A 12,645-nucleotide genomic window follows, 5' to 3' on the forward strand; every position below is an offset into this window, starting at 1 on the left:
ATACCTACACTCCATGTCAAATGTCACCATGTACATGTATGCACTCAAGTCTAATGAACACTAAGCCACTGACATATCTGTAGATAGGTAGGTAATGTGAGAAAGGGAGCTCAAACATATCTTGAACAGTTTTGCGCCCAGCAGATATGCTCTACACAAAGGATATAGCAAAGACATAGGTATTCCGACTGTACTACCTAGGTACTTAAGTAGGTAGTAGATGGTGCATGATTGACCCATACTTAGCGTACCTCATACTAATTCTTTTCATGCCATACTAATTTCGTGAAATACCATATGTACAGTAGGTGTACTAGTGTCCAGCTACTTACATACCTGCTAAATGTATAGAAACATACCTATTTTGGTATGTAGCAGGTACATCACACGCTAAACAGACGAGGCGTACAGTAAGTGCGCACTGTATGAGCATCAGGCGCTTCGTGACTCTCCCAACTCCCGGGCCCTAATACCTACCTAGAGTGGGTGTTTCCTTCTCTGCTTCCATCCCACGGCTGCGGGCACGGGAGTCCTGTAAGTACTGTAGAAACGGAGGACCTTAGCTTGCCGCAAGGTCAGTAAGCCAGTACCTAGACAATCGATCGTTTACTTTCCTTGCATCTTGCATCTTTGATTTTCTGTCTCACCACCTCCAAACGACCTTCCTCCCACTCTATAGCTCTTCTAATGCTCTTCTAATTTGCAACCACGTCACTCGCTTTCGTGCTGTTAATAGTCTATCGTTCATAATAATCAATTTTAGCCTTGCTTCGGGTTCCATTTGCCTTCGTTTGCACACAGAAGTGGAGGATTCAGGGGCTGTCACCAACGGACGACGACCAGCCCATCCATCAATACCGACGTCTACCTACCTCCCAGGTCCCCGTGATTTTGAGTCTCTTCGCGTTCCTATCTATACGATCATACACAGAGAGCATATTTATTAAGGCGAAACCAAGTTCAGTCCAGCTGTCTTGACCTGTATACTCGTACCACCTGCGATCGGAAAGGTTTCGCTACTCATAGTGACTGTCCGAAAGGACAAGCACGTCCCAACCGACAGTAAACATGGCGAACCATCAAGCCCGCATGTCCATGTACTCGGTCACCTCGGATTCGTTTCATGGTACTCGAGGCGGCGGTCAACAGTCGCAAGTCTCCACAACGACGCTGCTCAACGCGATCCATAACATATATCTGTCGTCGCAGTCTTATCAATTAGACGCGGGAAGTAGTGTTGTCGTTAATACATGGCTTACAGCAACGCAACTTGGTCCGGATGGCCGATCTGGCGGGACTATTGATAAGCTTCTGGCCGCCAGAGCCTGGGAACACGCACGGCGCCGAGCCGAAGATGGATGTATCGTGTTGAGGTGAGTTTTTCCTTCCATGTTCCCACAGCATAAGTACTAAACGCTCTAGTTCTCTCCACACTTCAACGCCGTCACTTTTGACGCCATTCCTTGCTTCTCTGCCCATCTCTATCCCTTCGTCCTTGCTCACTTCCCTCGAGGCGGTTCAGCCCTTCCTTCGATGTGTAACACCATATAACCCATCCACTCCACGTCAAAGTGCGCTTGGTATTACCTTGACTCTCAACCTTGCAGGTAATCTGACAGCTGCAACTCTGGCATTGTCCCAGGGCGGGATTGATACTACCCAGGGTCTGCTCAATATCCCTACTCAGCCTGGCTATCGTGCCTTTGATGTGTTCTACTACTTGTTGACCTCAGCCTCAACTCCTGCTGAGCGCGAGTTCCTCAGCTTGAAGTCCGCGGCTGATTACACTTTACTTGCACGGTCTGGCACCTATGATCCACCCTCATATCTTCCTACTGCCGACGACTCCGCTGCCGCTGATGATTTCAGAAGGGCACTGAAAGAGATAGGCATCAAGGGATCTTCTCACCGAAACCTGATATCTGCTTTGGCAGGCTTGCTAAAGCTTGGTAACACATTGGATTACAATGTCGATGACGAATCACTGGAGGTAATTTGTGAAGATGTGAGCGGATTACTCGGTCTTGATCCCGACGTCCTTCTGAATCAGTGCACAACGGAGGATCGGCAAATACTTGTGGGTGGACTATACGAAGCCGTTGTTGACTGGGTCATCACCAAGGCCAATGGAGCAATTGCTGCTCAGATGTCCCGAATCCGAGATGGCGACGAATCGCTTGACGGTCATCGAACGCCAACCTCAGCGGAGGATAATGGAGATACCGTATGCATTACAGTCATTGAAGTTCCAGACCCCAACTTGGGGAAAGCGCTGTCCATGCGAGGTGTGTTTGACGACAGTGCAGGAATTAATGCTGAAATGAAAGAAGATGGTGTCGATGTTGCTGCAGTAGAAAACTCTGTACAGCGCGAAATGCAAAGCGCTATGGCAGATGCTGCTCTAGAACTAGGCACCACTACCGGCTCAACCGCTCGTGAGAGACAACGCCAACTTGAGAGGCGAGAGATTATTTTGGAGAAAGTTGGATTTGCTTGTGAGGATGAAGGGTTTCTCAAGAAGCTGTTGTTTCCCATTCCAGGGCAAGGTATCACTCTCGGTCGTACTGCGAGGATGGATTTATCTTCAGTCCTTGGAGCTAGCCGAGTATGGTATCACTTGTCGCTACATCCTACAGACGAGAACCCTGCCAGTTTAGCAGCTCTCCCATCGGTTACATCTGCTTGGTCAGCAGGCGCTGTATCACGACAATTACGGGCGTGGAGGTTGGCAGAATGGGCTAACCGCAGGAATAAGAATCTGGACTTCACCGCCGACTTTGATCTGGATGAGTTCTACCAACGATTTGCCCCATTGGGCTGCAGAGAAGGCCGGGATGGCATTGAATCCTGGATCCTTGAGAGAGGTTGGAGCAACGGCGAAGTGGTGGTTGGACGAGAACGCGTCTGGATGCGAGAGACTTCATGGTGGGAGGCTGAAAGCATGCTTGATCTCAAGCCTCCACATGAGCTAGTGCCGACTATGAGCAACCCATTTGCTACCCCCGCTCGCGACACTGTCTATGGCAACAACAATGGCAGCGGCTTTTTCCCTCCCCATTTTCCCGACCAGGCTTCAAATAATAGCAACGAAAATCTGATGACACATCAGCGTAATCAGAGTCAACTTACTTTTGCTCAAAGTCAAATCCGAGCGCCATCCGTCAGTCCTTCAGTCATGCGCAATATGCCACAAGGCGATTATGGTCTGGGAACTAAGGGTGATAATCGTCGGGACCATGTTTATTACACTGCGGATGGGGAGTATATCAACACTTTAGATCCTAATGATGCTCAAGGCAAACATGTTGAAGAGGAGGAGGTAGGTGCTGGCCGACGAGCTTGGGTTGGGTTTGTTTGGGCTATGACCTTCTGGATTCCGTCGTTCCTCTTACACTATGTTGGCCGGATGAAACGACCAGATGTGCGAATGGCCTGGCGAGAAAAGGTAACGCTGGTCTGGCTGATCTTTATCATGAATGCCATTATCGTCTTCGTCATCATCTTCCTTGGTCGGATTATCTGCCCCAATTTCGATAAAGCTTGGCTTCAAACGGAAGTTGATAATCACTCGGGCAAAAACGACTTCTGGGTCAGTATTCACGGCAATGTTTATGATATCACAAAGTTTTGGAAGATTCAGCACAGTGACTCCGGTATACAAACAACAAATGACCTAATGGAACCATTTGGCGGCCTGAATCTGGATCGATACTTTACTCCTCCGCTCCCCCTTTCTTGCCCAGGCCTTGGTATTGCTGAAACCACCCAATTAAGAGTTAATCCCGAAGACGAGCCTACTTTGGTAAATGGCAAACACACTTCAGGTTTCTTTGCAGATAAGAACTCAAAGGCTTTGTCTAGTGACACATGGTACACAGACAAATTCCTGCCCAAGATCAAAGAATACTACCACGGCGAGCTCGTCTGGAATAGGAATAAAGTTCAGCGAGAGAGCGAAGATTTCAGTCTCATGGTTATTTTCTATGAGGGAGGTATCTACAATCTTACCGACTACTTTGAAACTATCAACTACAGCAAAACTCTGGCCTTCCTTGATGACAAGATAGTGGACATTATAAAGAACAACCCTGGTCAAGATGTGACTAGCTCATGGAACGGCCACTTGGAAGACGTACAGGGCAACTCAACTGCTTTTGCGTTAGCTAAAAACAGCATCAACTGCATCAAGAACACCTTCTATGTTGGAAAGCCAGACTTTCGGTATAGTCCAAGGTGTCAGGCCCTCAATTACATCCTACTAGCGTTTACTATCCTTATCGCCGGTGTCATTCTTATCAAGTTTGTCTCCGCCTTGCAGTTCGGCTCGAAGAGGCGTCCTTCTCCTCAAGACAAGTTCGTCATTTGCCAGGTTCCCGCATACACTGAAGGTGAAGACTCCCTCAGAAAGGCATTAGATTCACTCACGGCGCTTCAATATGACAACAAGAGAAAATTGATCTGTGTTATTTGCGACGGTGTCATTATTGGTGCCGGCAATGATCGCCCAACGCCAAAGATTGTTCTCGACATATTGGGCGTCGATCCAAAGCTCGACCCCCCTGCTTTGCCCTTCAAATCAGTCGGTACCGGAAGCGAGCAGCTTAACTACGGCAAGGTGTATTCTGGTCTCTATGAATTTGAAGGAAATGTTGTGCCGTACATTGTCGTTGTGAAGATCGGGAAGGAGTCTGAGCAGACCAAGACAAAGCCGGGTAACCGGGGTAAGCGAGACTCACAAATCATGCTGATGAGCTTCCTCAACCGTGTCCATCATCGTGCTCCTATGAACCCTCTTGAGCTCGAAATGTTCCACCAAATCAACAATATCATTGGTGTGGACCCAGAGCTATACGAATACCTCTTGATGGTTGATGCCGATACTTGTGTGCGAGAGGATTCCCTGAACCGACTGGTTGCTGCATGCGCCAATAATTCCAAAATTGCTGGTATTTGTGGAGAGACAGCTCTACAGAACGAAGAGCGCAGTTGGTGGAGCATGATTCAGGTCTACGAGTATTACATCTCTCATCATCTTTCCAAGGCCTTCGAGTCTCTCTTCGGAAGTGTGACATGTCTTCCTGGATGGTATGTTTTGCCTCCTTTTTCTCTTCACATAATCATAACTAACAAGATCAGTTTCACTATGTACCGTCTTAGGACAGCTGACCGGGGCAAGCCTTTGATTATCGCCGATGCCGTCATTCAAGAGTATAGTATTCGGAACGTCGACACCCTTCACAAGAAGAATCTTCTTTCACTTGGTGAAGACCGTTTCCTCACTACTATCATGACCAAGCATTTTCCTCATATGTCTTATAAATTCCAGCCGGATGCTTATTGCCAAACTGCAGCGCCGGAGACATGGAGTGTGCTGCTTTCTCAACGACGCAGATGGATCAATTCGACCATTCACAATCTATTCGAACTTATGTTACTAAAGAACATGTGTGGTTTCTGTTGCTTCTCTATGCGATTCGTCGTCTTTTTCGATCTGTTTGGAACGATCATCTTACCTGCAACGACTGTCTACCTGGGCTACCTGATCTACCTTCTCGCCTCGCACACTGGTCCTATCCCTTATATCTCGTTGGCTATTCTGGCTGGTGTGTACGGTCTTCAGGCGATCATCTTCATTCTTAAACGGCAATGGCAGCATGTTGGATGGATCATCATCTATCTGCTTGCGTTCCCAATCTTCTCGTTCATTCTGCCAATCTACTCTTTCTGGAATCAGGACAACTTTACCTGGGGAAATACACGTATAGTCATTGGTGAGAAAGGAAACAAGCAGGTCGTTGCGGTAGATGATAAAGATGGATTCGACCCTCGCTCCATTCCGATGCAGCGCTGGGATGATTATGCGGCCCTCAATAATCTTCCTGGACGCCGAGGCGCACAAGGCGAAAAGGCCCACGAAGTATATGAAGATAACTACGAGATGGATGACATGCGCTCTGTATACTCGTCTGTTCGACAGCCGTCTGTCTTGACTGGCCTCCAAGGTCGTGGTGGGTATATGCCTCCACAGTCACCTGCACCCTTCCAGGGAATGTCACGACAGTCCACATATGGTGACGGCTTTGGCGACAACCACATGCGTCAGTCAACTGCTTCGTTTGGGGATATTCAGCGTACCGCTTCACCATATCAGGATTTGCCTCACGCTGGTTACAGGCCAAGCATGAGCAATCTGCGAGCCGTGTCAACCTCACCCCAATTTGATGCCCATAGAGCCTCGAACGCCACTCTCGGCCTCGCCGGTGGTAACCGTCCTACTTTGGGCCATGGTCATCAGTCTACCACGTCGTTCGATTTCCAGCGTGGTAATACTGGACCCGATGATGGCATGATTGTCGAGGCTATCCAAGCTGTGTTACGAGATGTCGATCTCGACACAGTAACCAAGAAACAAGTTCGCGCCCTTGTAGAACAGAAGCTACAAACCGAGCTTGTCGGCGAAAAGCGAACATTCATGGACCGCCAAATTGATCATGAGCTAGCTAACATGTAAATGATCTAGCCCTAGCTCATCTCTTAAGCTCTAATCTCAAAATTTAGATGTTGGCACGACCATAGGAGTCGAAGGCTCATGTTCTCGGGAAATGTATTTATTGCATATAGTCGCGTCGTTTGGGATCGTTTTCCTTGTTTATTTGTTTCTGGCGGTACGGACATCTTGGAAACCTTTTCGGCATCTGTTCCTCTGATCTTTTTTGCATATGAACCAACCAATCTCTGGCCTACACCATTCTCTCTAGAAACAGAAAATAACGAGTTGGCTTTTGGTCGTTGCCACTTGGAACTACATATATATGATGAAATAATACAACGACTTTTTCCATATACCCATATATGTACCTCGCGTTGTTCTAATACTTAAGCTGTAATGCCTATATAGGACTTGTTTATACTTTGAAAAGGTAACTCTATACATATCTAATTGTACCTTTGCTACTTTCCATGGGCCAAAGTACCTGTATCATTCAAGGCCACAAGTCAATGATAAAGCCTTCGGTTTTAGCCTGTTAGAGCAATGACTATTACTGTACACTTACGGGATAATATAATACCGTGCAAATACTCGAAAGGTTGCAAGCATTATCCTAGCCAGTCAGACACGCAGCCTCGTACTAAAAAGAAACGGTCCGTAGATTTCATTGGCAATGAGACATCTCAGGCTTTAAGGATTTCCAGAAACGAAAATAAAGGTCATACCAATGTAGAGAGTATCAATATAGCCAGCCACTAAGGGAATCTGGTGGTCAAGGACCTTAGCAGCATTACTGTATTGTTGTGGATAGCTTCAGTCCCGGGCCCTATTGTCAGCTCTTATTATATCAACGGCCACGAAGATCTGGGTATACGTACTTGTTTAGAAGACGGGCTCCTAGACGTGTGTTTTCTACTATACGCCAGTCATCACGTCTCGGTTTATGAGTCGTCTATCGTTGTGGCGGCTCGCTGATGCCTGATTGTTGTTGTTGTTTTTAACGTCAGTGAGCTTTTAACTCTGACCTCCCTGGGGGTACGCAGACGTGGTAGGCTATAGAATACCTATATATATTTCCAAACTACCAGATTATGCGTTCCATGGGCTCAACGTTCCATTGTTCGTGGTTACTACGGTTTAATCCGTTAAGCGTATTTCAATCCTATCCAATACCTTCCCTCCGTAACTTTTGAACGTTTGCTAAGGGGGTTAACCTCCTCCCTTAAAGTTCATACATCCCCTCCAGACCCCTGGTACTCACTCTGTAAAACCCCTTGAGGAAAACCCATAAGTAACTTGAACGGGTGCCACCTTCGCCTCCCGCCTCCAGCCGTAAAGTTTGTATATTATATAGTTATACCTAGCTAAGTAGGTTAATTATCTTTGTTTGAATACGTATATACGTATTGCGGGCCTGTTGTCGACTGTGACTAAGCCGGCGCTAAGGACTCATCGCCTACCTTAGTAGGTGACGGCTTAGCTATTGGGAGTCAGTTTAATCACTTGCCCAGGTGGTCTGTACCTCTTGTTGAGTCCATGGATAAAAATATGCATCAGCCGTGAATCGAACACGGGGCCCATCGATGGCAACGATGGATTTTACCACTAAACCACTGATGCTGCTGGGATTTCGCTGATGCCTGAGAGATATGGGATGGGCGAATATATTCTCCTTGCAGGAAATTCGACGCGCTTGCTTTGTAGCGCATTCAATGTTGTGCTAAAAGACATATTTGCCATCCCTCCAGATTTGGATTCCCTCTTGATAGAAGCACACGGCTGTGGTTATTCTGTCCTGATTTCAAGTGTCCAACGCTAACCAGACTGTACAAAATCAGGAGCACGGCATAGAGCTCTCTGCCCTTTCGTAATTGATTCCTTAATAATTCACTCGGGCCTAGGTATTCATAGATCTGTCTACCAGGAATCATTAACATATAATGGAACGAGCTATGCTTAAGGAACCTAGACTTCGAGTCCAGTAGTAACTTGTACACCTGATTTCGTTCGAGGGGGGATATCTCAAGGAAGAAGCGAGCTATTCAGGCTCGAATCTGCTCAAAGCACGATCCATCAATGCCTAGCGAACAACAAAGGCAGAATCATTAGGTAGTTCGCCTGCTAAATATAACCAACGACTAAAACCAAATAAAACAATAACGATTATTTTCTCGGGACAGTGAGAACAGGACTTTTTGATAAAGAGCGCTTGTAGAAGGACCGGGCCATACGGCTATATATCAGACCTATGTGTAAGGCTATTAGACTGCACAGCCTGAGGAATCTAAGGCACTTACGAGCTTACCTAGTCGCGGATACCTGGACATAGATATATATATAGGTATATATATACAAACGAGCGCAGGCCAAGCTACAGAAAAAAGTATTAGAATAGCAATATCACAGCTAGTTAGTTAATTTCTAGAATGTCTATCTCTATCTCAGCCTTCTAATTCCATTACAGGACATAGAATATACAGATGCAAGTATTATGTAACTATGCCCATTACAAGGTAGTAATAATAAGTGAAAGTTAAAGTTGAAAGATAAATGGGCTGGTTGCATTAGGTTGGCGTGTACATCAAGCTCATCACAACTTAAAAAGAAAAAGCTCGTCAAACATCATTGGAATATGTACTATAATGATACTAGTAACATCATCAATTATTTAGATAAAAACTACCTTCATGATACATGAAGTGTTTCCCTAGCTATCGGGGTATTTTCAGTGTTTCGCCAACTCTGCCTATGAGAACTGCGCCTCGTGGCATCTATACGACAATCTAGCTAGGACATGCATCAGTACTCATCTAGCGTCATTTTCCCGACTGTTCAGCTTGCTTTCTATGCAAGTATTTCCAGACCGGGCCCGGACTTTCATGGGGAAATGGCGCGTCCTACAGCGGGGAGTGTCCGTTGGAGTACCCATATCATCAACGCCTTTCAGTGTATTTTCCCAACACCTTTCAACCTCAAATACACGTCGGTTCCCCAGCCGTATAAGCTCTGCACAGCGATGCCACCGCCGAAATACTCGGCGTATGCACGACTCAGCGGCAATCCATAGCCGAGTCCTGCAATCGAGCTCGCACCGGAGCTGGCTGCCGATATCATCCCTAGCGCATCTGCTTGGGAACGCCCACCACCGCCCCCGCCGTTATTTGACATGACATCGTCAATGTCGTCTTCATTGAAGGTAGTAAAGCTATAATTCCAGATATTCGGCAGTATTTCGGGGGAGATACCGCCACCACGGTCTCGGATGCGGATCGTGACTCCGGGAGCGTTGTCGTCAAGGGGCTTGATCGCGTCGCCGCGGAAGGCCCCTTTATCGGCGGCTGGGGGGTCAAGGGTCAGATGTGGTGGACCAGCATCTGGGGGTTCGGGCGCGATGGTGATGACAACAGGCTGACTGCTGTCGCTTTCGACAGTGGCGCGGAAGGCATTCTTGAGAAGCTCGGTCACAATGTAATCAAGATGCATGGGTACAAAGGTGAAGACCGTGTCAGGCTCGCCGTCGATAATCCACTTGGGCCGTTTACCGTACTTAAGCTCACATATATCAGCTACAAACGCTGCGCATGAGTCCACTATAGCTGCTGGAGAGAGCGCAGTATCAATGACGCCTATGTAATTCGGATGTTCTGGGCATGGGGTCGGCGAGGCACCGGGGTTGAAATGCGGCACGCTACTATAGTGGAGGGCAATATGCTGTTCCGCGATCAAACGCGTTCCAATGCGCGTGCGAAGGTGAGTGTTCAGGAAACGAGTGACCTCTTCCGGCGCAATGTATCGGCGACATTGGATGAAGCCCTTGGCAAGAATCGGAATAGTATCCGTATGCGTGGCCACGAGCTCCGCCAGCACCGATGTGAACTGGATCTCCTCTTCGAGGGTGGATATGGTTCGATGTTTCCAGGGGAGGAGTGTTGACAGCGACTGCAGGTAGTTGTTGTAGATGCGCGACACATTGGGGTCGGCGACTACGATGAACGGCAAGTTTCGCAAGGCTTGGATGCGATGAGCTAGGCGGATTGGAAGGAGATTGAGGGTGAAATTGGCAGAAGCGAGCAGGGCGGTCTCGGATAGCGGAGGGCGTCCATGTCTATTGCCGGGGCGCAATGGCTGCAAGTTAGCACTTGGTGGAGTGTGGTAGGGGAAAAGAAGGAGAGCACTACCTGACTAGATCAGCCAGGCTCAGCGAATGTTGTCGTTTATTGGTGAGGTCTGCGATGGCCTCGTCGGTGACGGTGATGGTCTTGGCGGGGCGGGAGGAGCCATTGTCGGTGTTGCTGCGCTCTGATGACGACGCTGGCGATGTTGATGACAAAGACCGTGCCCAGGCGGCGGAGGGCGCAAGACGTGATGGAAGCCGACGAGTGGCGTGTGCAGATGAGCCATTGGATGTGTAAAGACACCGCAATGGTCTAGATATGGTTTTCATGACGGCATGATGTGTCGGTCGTACATATGGTTATCTCGGCCAAGGCGCTTTGTAGGTTCAATGTCGGCGTAATTGATGCAGTACGCACGTATGGACATGTATGAACATGTATGTATGGACGTTCATATGTCGATGCTGCCAAAAAGGTGGCGGCGGTTGGGTAAGACGTAGGCAATTAGTCATGAGAGCGACATTAGGACTGACTGACTGACTACTACAAAGTAAGTACCTCGTAGGTAGATACGGACTTGCTCACCTACCAACTTCGGAATGCGTCATCGTCAATCGTGCGGTGACGGAGCGGAGCGGAGCGCTTACCGTCGGGAAAAGTCCTGTATGGGCTATGTGCATATCAGACAGGCTGTCGAGGCTGATTTGGCCGATCTGGCTGATCTATTTCGTACTTTATACGTACTTCGTAGGTAGGTACTGCCAAGGTTCTAGATGGAACATTGACGAAAGCCTCCAAGCTCGGCCTCACCCCTCTAACACCTTTTGAGAAGGTACTGCATTGGACATAAGTACGATATGTAAGGAGGGAGAGCGAGCTTTCATGATAGGTAGATAGATGATTGTTGTTTAGGTAGGTGGGTATCTACAATTACACGCTGTTGTATCTCATCATCACCCCGCCGTCTATTGTAGCTGCCCCTCATCCGTCTGTCATACCAACTAACCTAGGTAGTGATGCCGACAGAGACAACCCGCCCTGATGCCTTTCACATGTAGTTTTCGCACATACATACAGACTTCTGATCAATCATTGTTTATTGGGTTGTCATTTGCCCATCCACTTCGACATGCTTGACTTGATCGAGCTCTGCTAACGCTACGACTGTATCCTCGGGGAACTCGACCCTGTTATTGGTCCGTTGGTAAGCCGACAATAACATGCAGAACCGCGGGACAACTGCTACGAAGTAGAAAGGTGGACTTACGCAAAGCCCTTGGTGAGCTTGTATTCGTGAGTGATCTTGCCGCCTTGGTCCTTTGCCTTCTGCTTCGCTGCTTCGACCTGTTCGGGACTGGCATCCTGTTTGCAGGTAATCTGGTTCAAGGTAGGTAAGTAAGTAAGTGTGTATTCATTAGGTACTATATTGGTAATGGTGACCGGCAACAACGCCTGCGAAACATACAATGTAGGAAGGCATCTTTGCGGATGATGTGATGTATAATCGACAAAGAGATTGTATAGTGAAGACTGGTTGGCAGAGCTCGAAATCTAGATGTACAGGAGAAGATTGAATTGTTTGACGATGTCGAGAAGACGAGGAGTAGGGTTTGGGAGCGAGGAGGAGGAGGGGAGAGGCGCGGGGTCTTTTATCAACCGTGTTCCGTGACTTGCGCAACCCTCACGTTGACTGCGAGAGCTACATACTTCGTACATAGGTAGTACTAACATTCCATGCAGTAGTACGTGTGGTTAGATGTCATGGACGCTACCTGTCTAGCTACATATCGGACATTACTACATAGGTAGATGGCTGGGCTTTCTGGCTCAGGCGGCCTGCTTCCATGCATCTACATCTGCCTCTCAGGACGCGGGAATCTATAGTCTACGTCATGGCGAGGTAACCAACGCAGCAGCCTAGTTGATTGCGTGCAGGTCCTCGCAGGCCCTCGCAGGCCCTCGTCCTACGCGCCGCCTTACTAGAGGTCTGACAACTGCCCAACTCGTAAGTGGCGCCAACGAGAGCTGGTGGGCTTGTCT

The 12,645-nt window shown here is 48.0% G+C and overlaps 2 protein-coding genes and 1 non-coding gene across 3 annotated transcripts; 1 reads left to right on the plus strand and 2 right to left on the minus strand.

Moving 5' to 3' along the window:
• The first annotated feature begins 492 nt into the window (after positions 1-492).
• Positions 493-6,848, plus strand: F5B22DRAFT_598287 (class V chitin synthase). Its single transcript, XM_047974357.1, has 3 exons — positions 493-1,373; positions 1,423-5,085; positions 5,137-6,848. Exons 1-3 carry the CDS (start codon positions 1,069-1,071, stop codon positions 6,509-6,511), a joined length of 5,343 nt encoding a protein of 1,780 aa, XP_047832792.1. The 5' UTR covers positions 493-1,068; the 3' UTR covers positions 6,512-6,848.
• A 1,191-nt stretch (positions 6,849-8,039) lies between these two features.
• F5B22DRAFT_t79 lies at positions 8,040-8,110 on the minus strand. Its single transcript has one exon. It is a non-coding gene; the product is annotated as a tRNA-Gly (tRNA).
• Positions 8,111-9,433: 1,323 nt separating this feature from the next.
• F5B22DRAFT_635023 (branched-chain alpha-ketoacid dehydrogenase) lies at positions 9,434-12,085 on the minus strand (the record flags this gene model as incomplete). The annotated part of the gene is made up of 5 exons (XM_047977078.1): positions 9,434-10,595; positions 10,669-10,748; positions 11,729-11,792; positions 11,873-11,982; positions 12,071-12,085. The coding sequence occupies 5 exons, from the start codon at positions 12,083-12,085 to the stop codon at positions 9,434-9,436; spliced, it is 1,431 nt and encodes a 476-aa protein (XP_047832793.1).
• Between the last annotated feature and the right edge of the window lie 560 nt (positions 12,086-12,645).

The sequence above is a fragment of the Xylaria bambusicola genome (assembly GCF_022495145.1).
Source record: "Xylaria bambusicola strain CBS 139988 unplaced genomic scaffold F5B22scaffold_11, whole genome shotgun sequence".
NCBI lineage: Eukaryota > Fungi > Ascomycota > Sordariomycetes > Xylariales > Xylariaceae > Xylaria > Xylaria bambusicola.

What these genes read in the sequence shown, in the direction of transcription:
- F5B22DRAFT_598287 (XM_047974357.1), top strand. Translation starts at nt 1,069, where the DNA reads ATGGCGAACCATCAAGCCCGCATGTCCATGTACTCGGTCACCTCGGAT. An exon ending in GATGGATGTATCGTGTTGAG is followed by an intron (nt 1,374 to 1,422) that starts GTGAGTTTTTCC and finishes TAAACGCTCTAG; the next exon opens with TTCTCTCCACACTTCAACGC. An exon ending in GTGACATGTCTTCCTGGATG is followed by an intron (nt 5,086 to 5,136) that starts GTATGTTTTGCC and finishes TAACAAGATCAG; the next exon opens with TTTCACTATGTACCGTCTTA.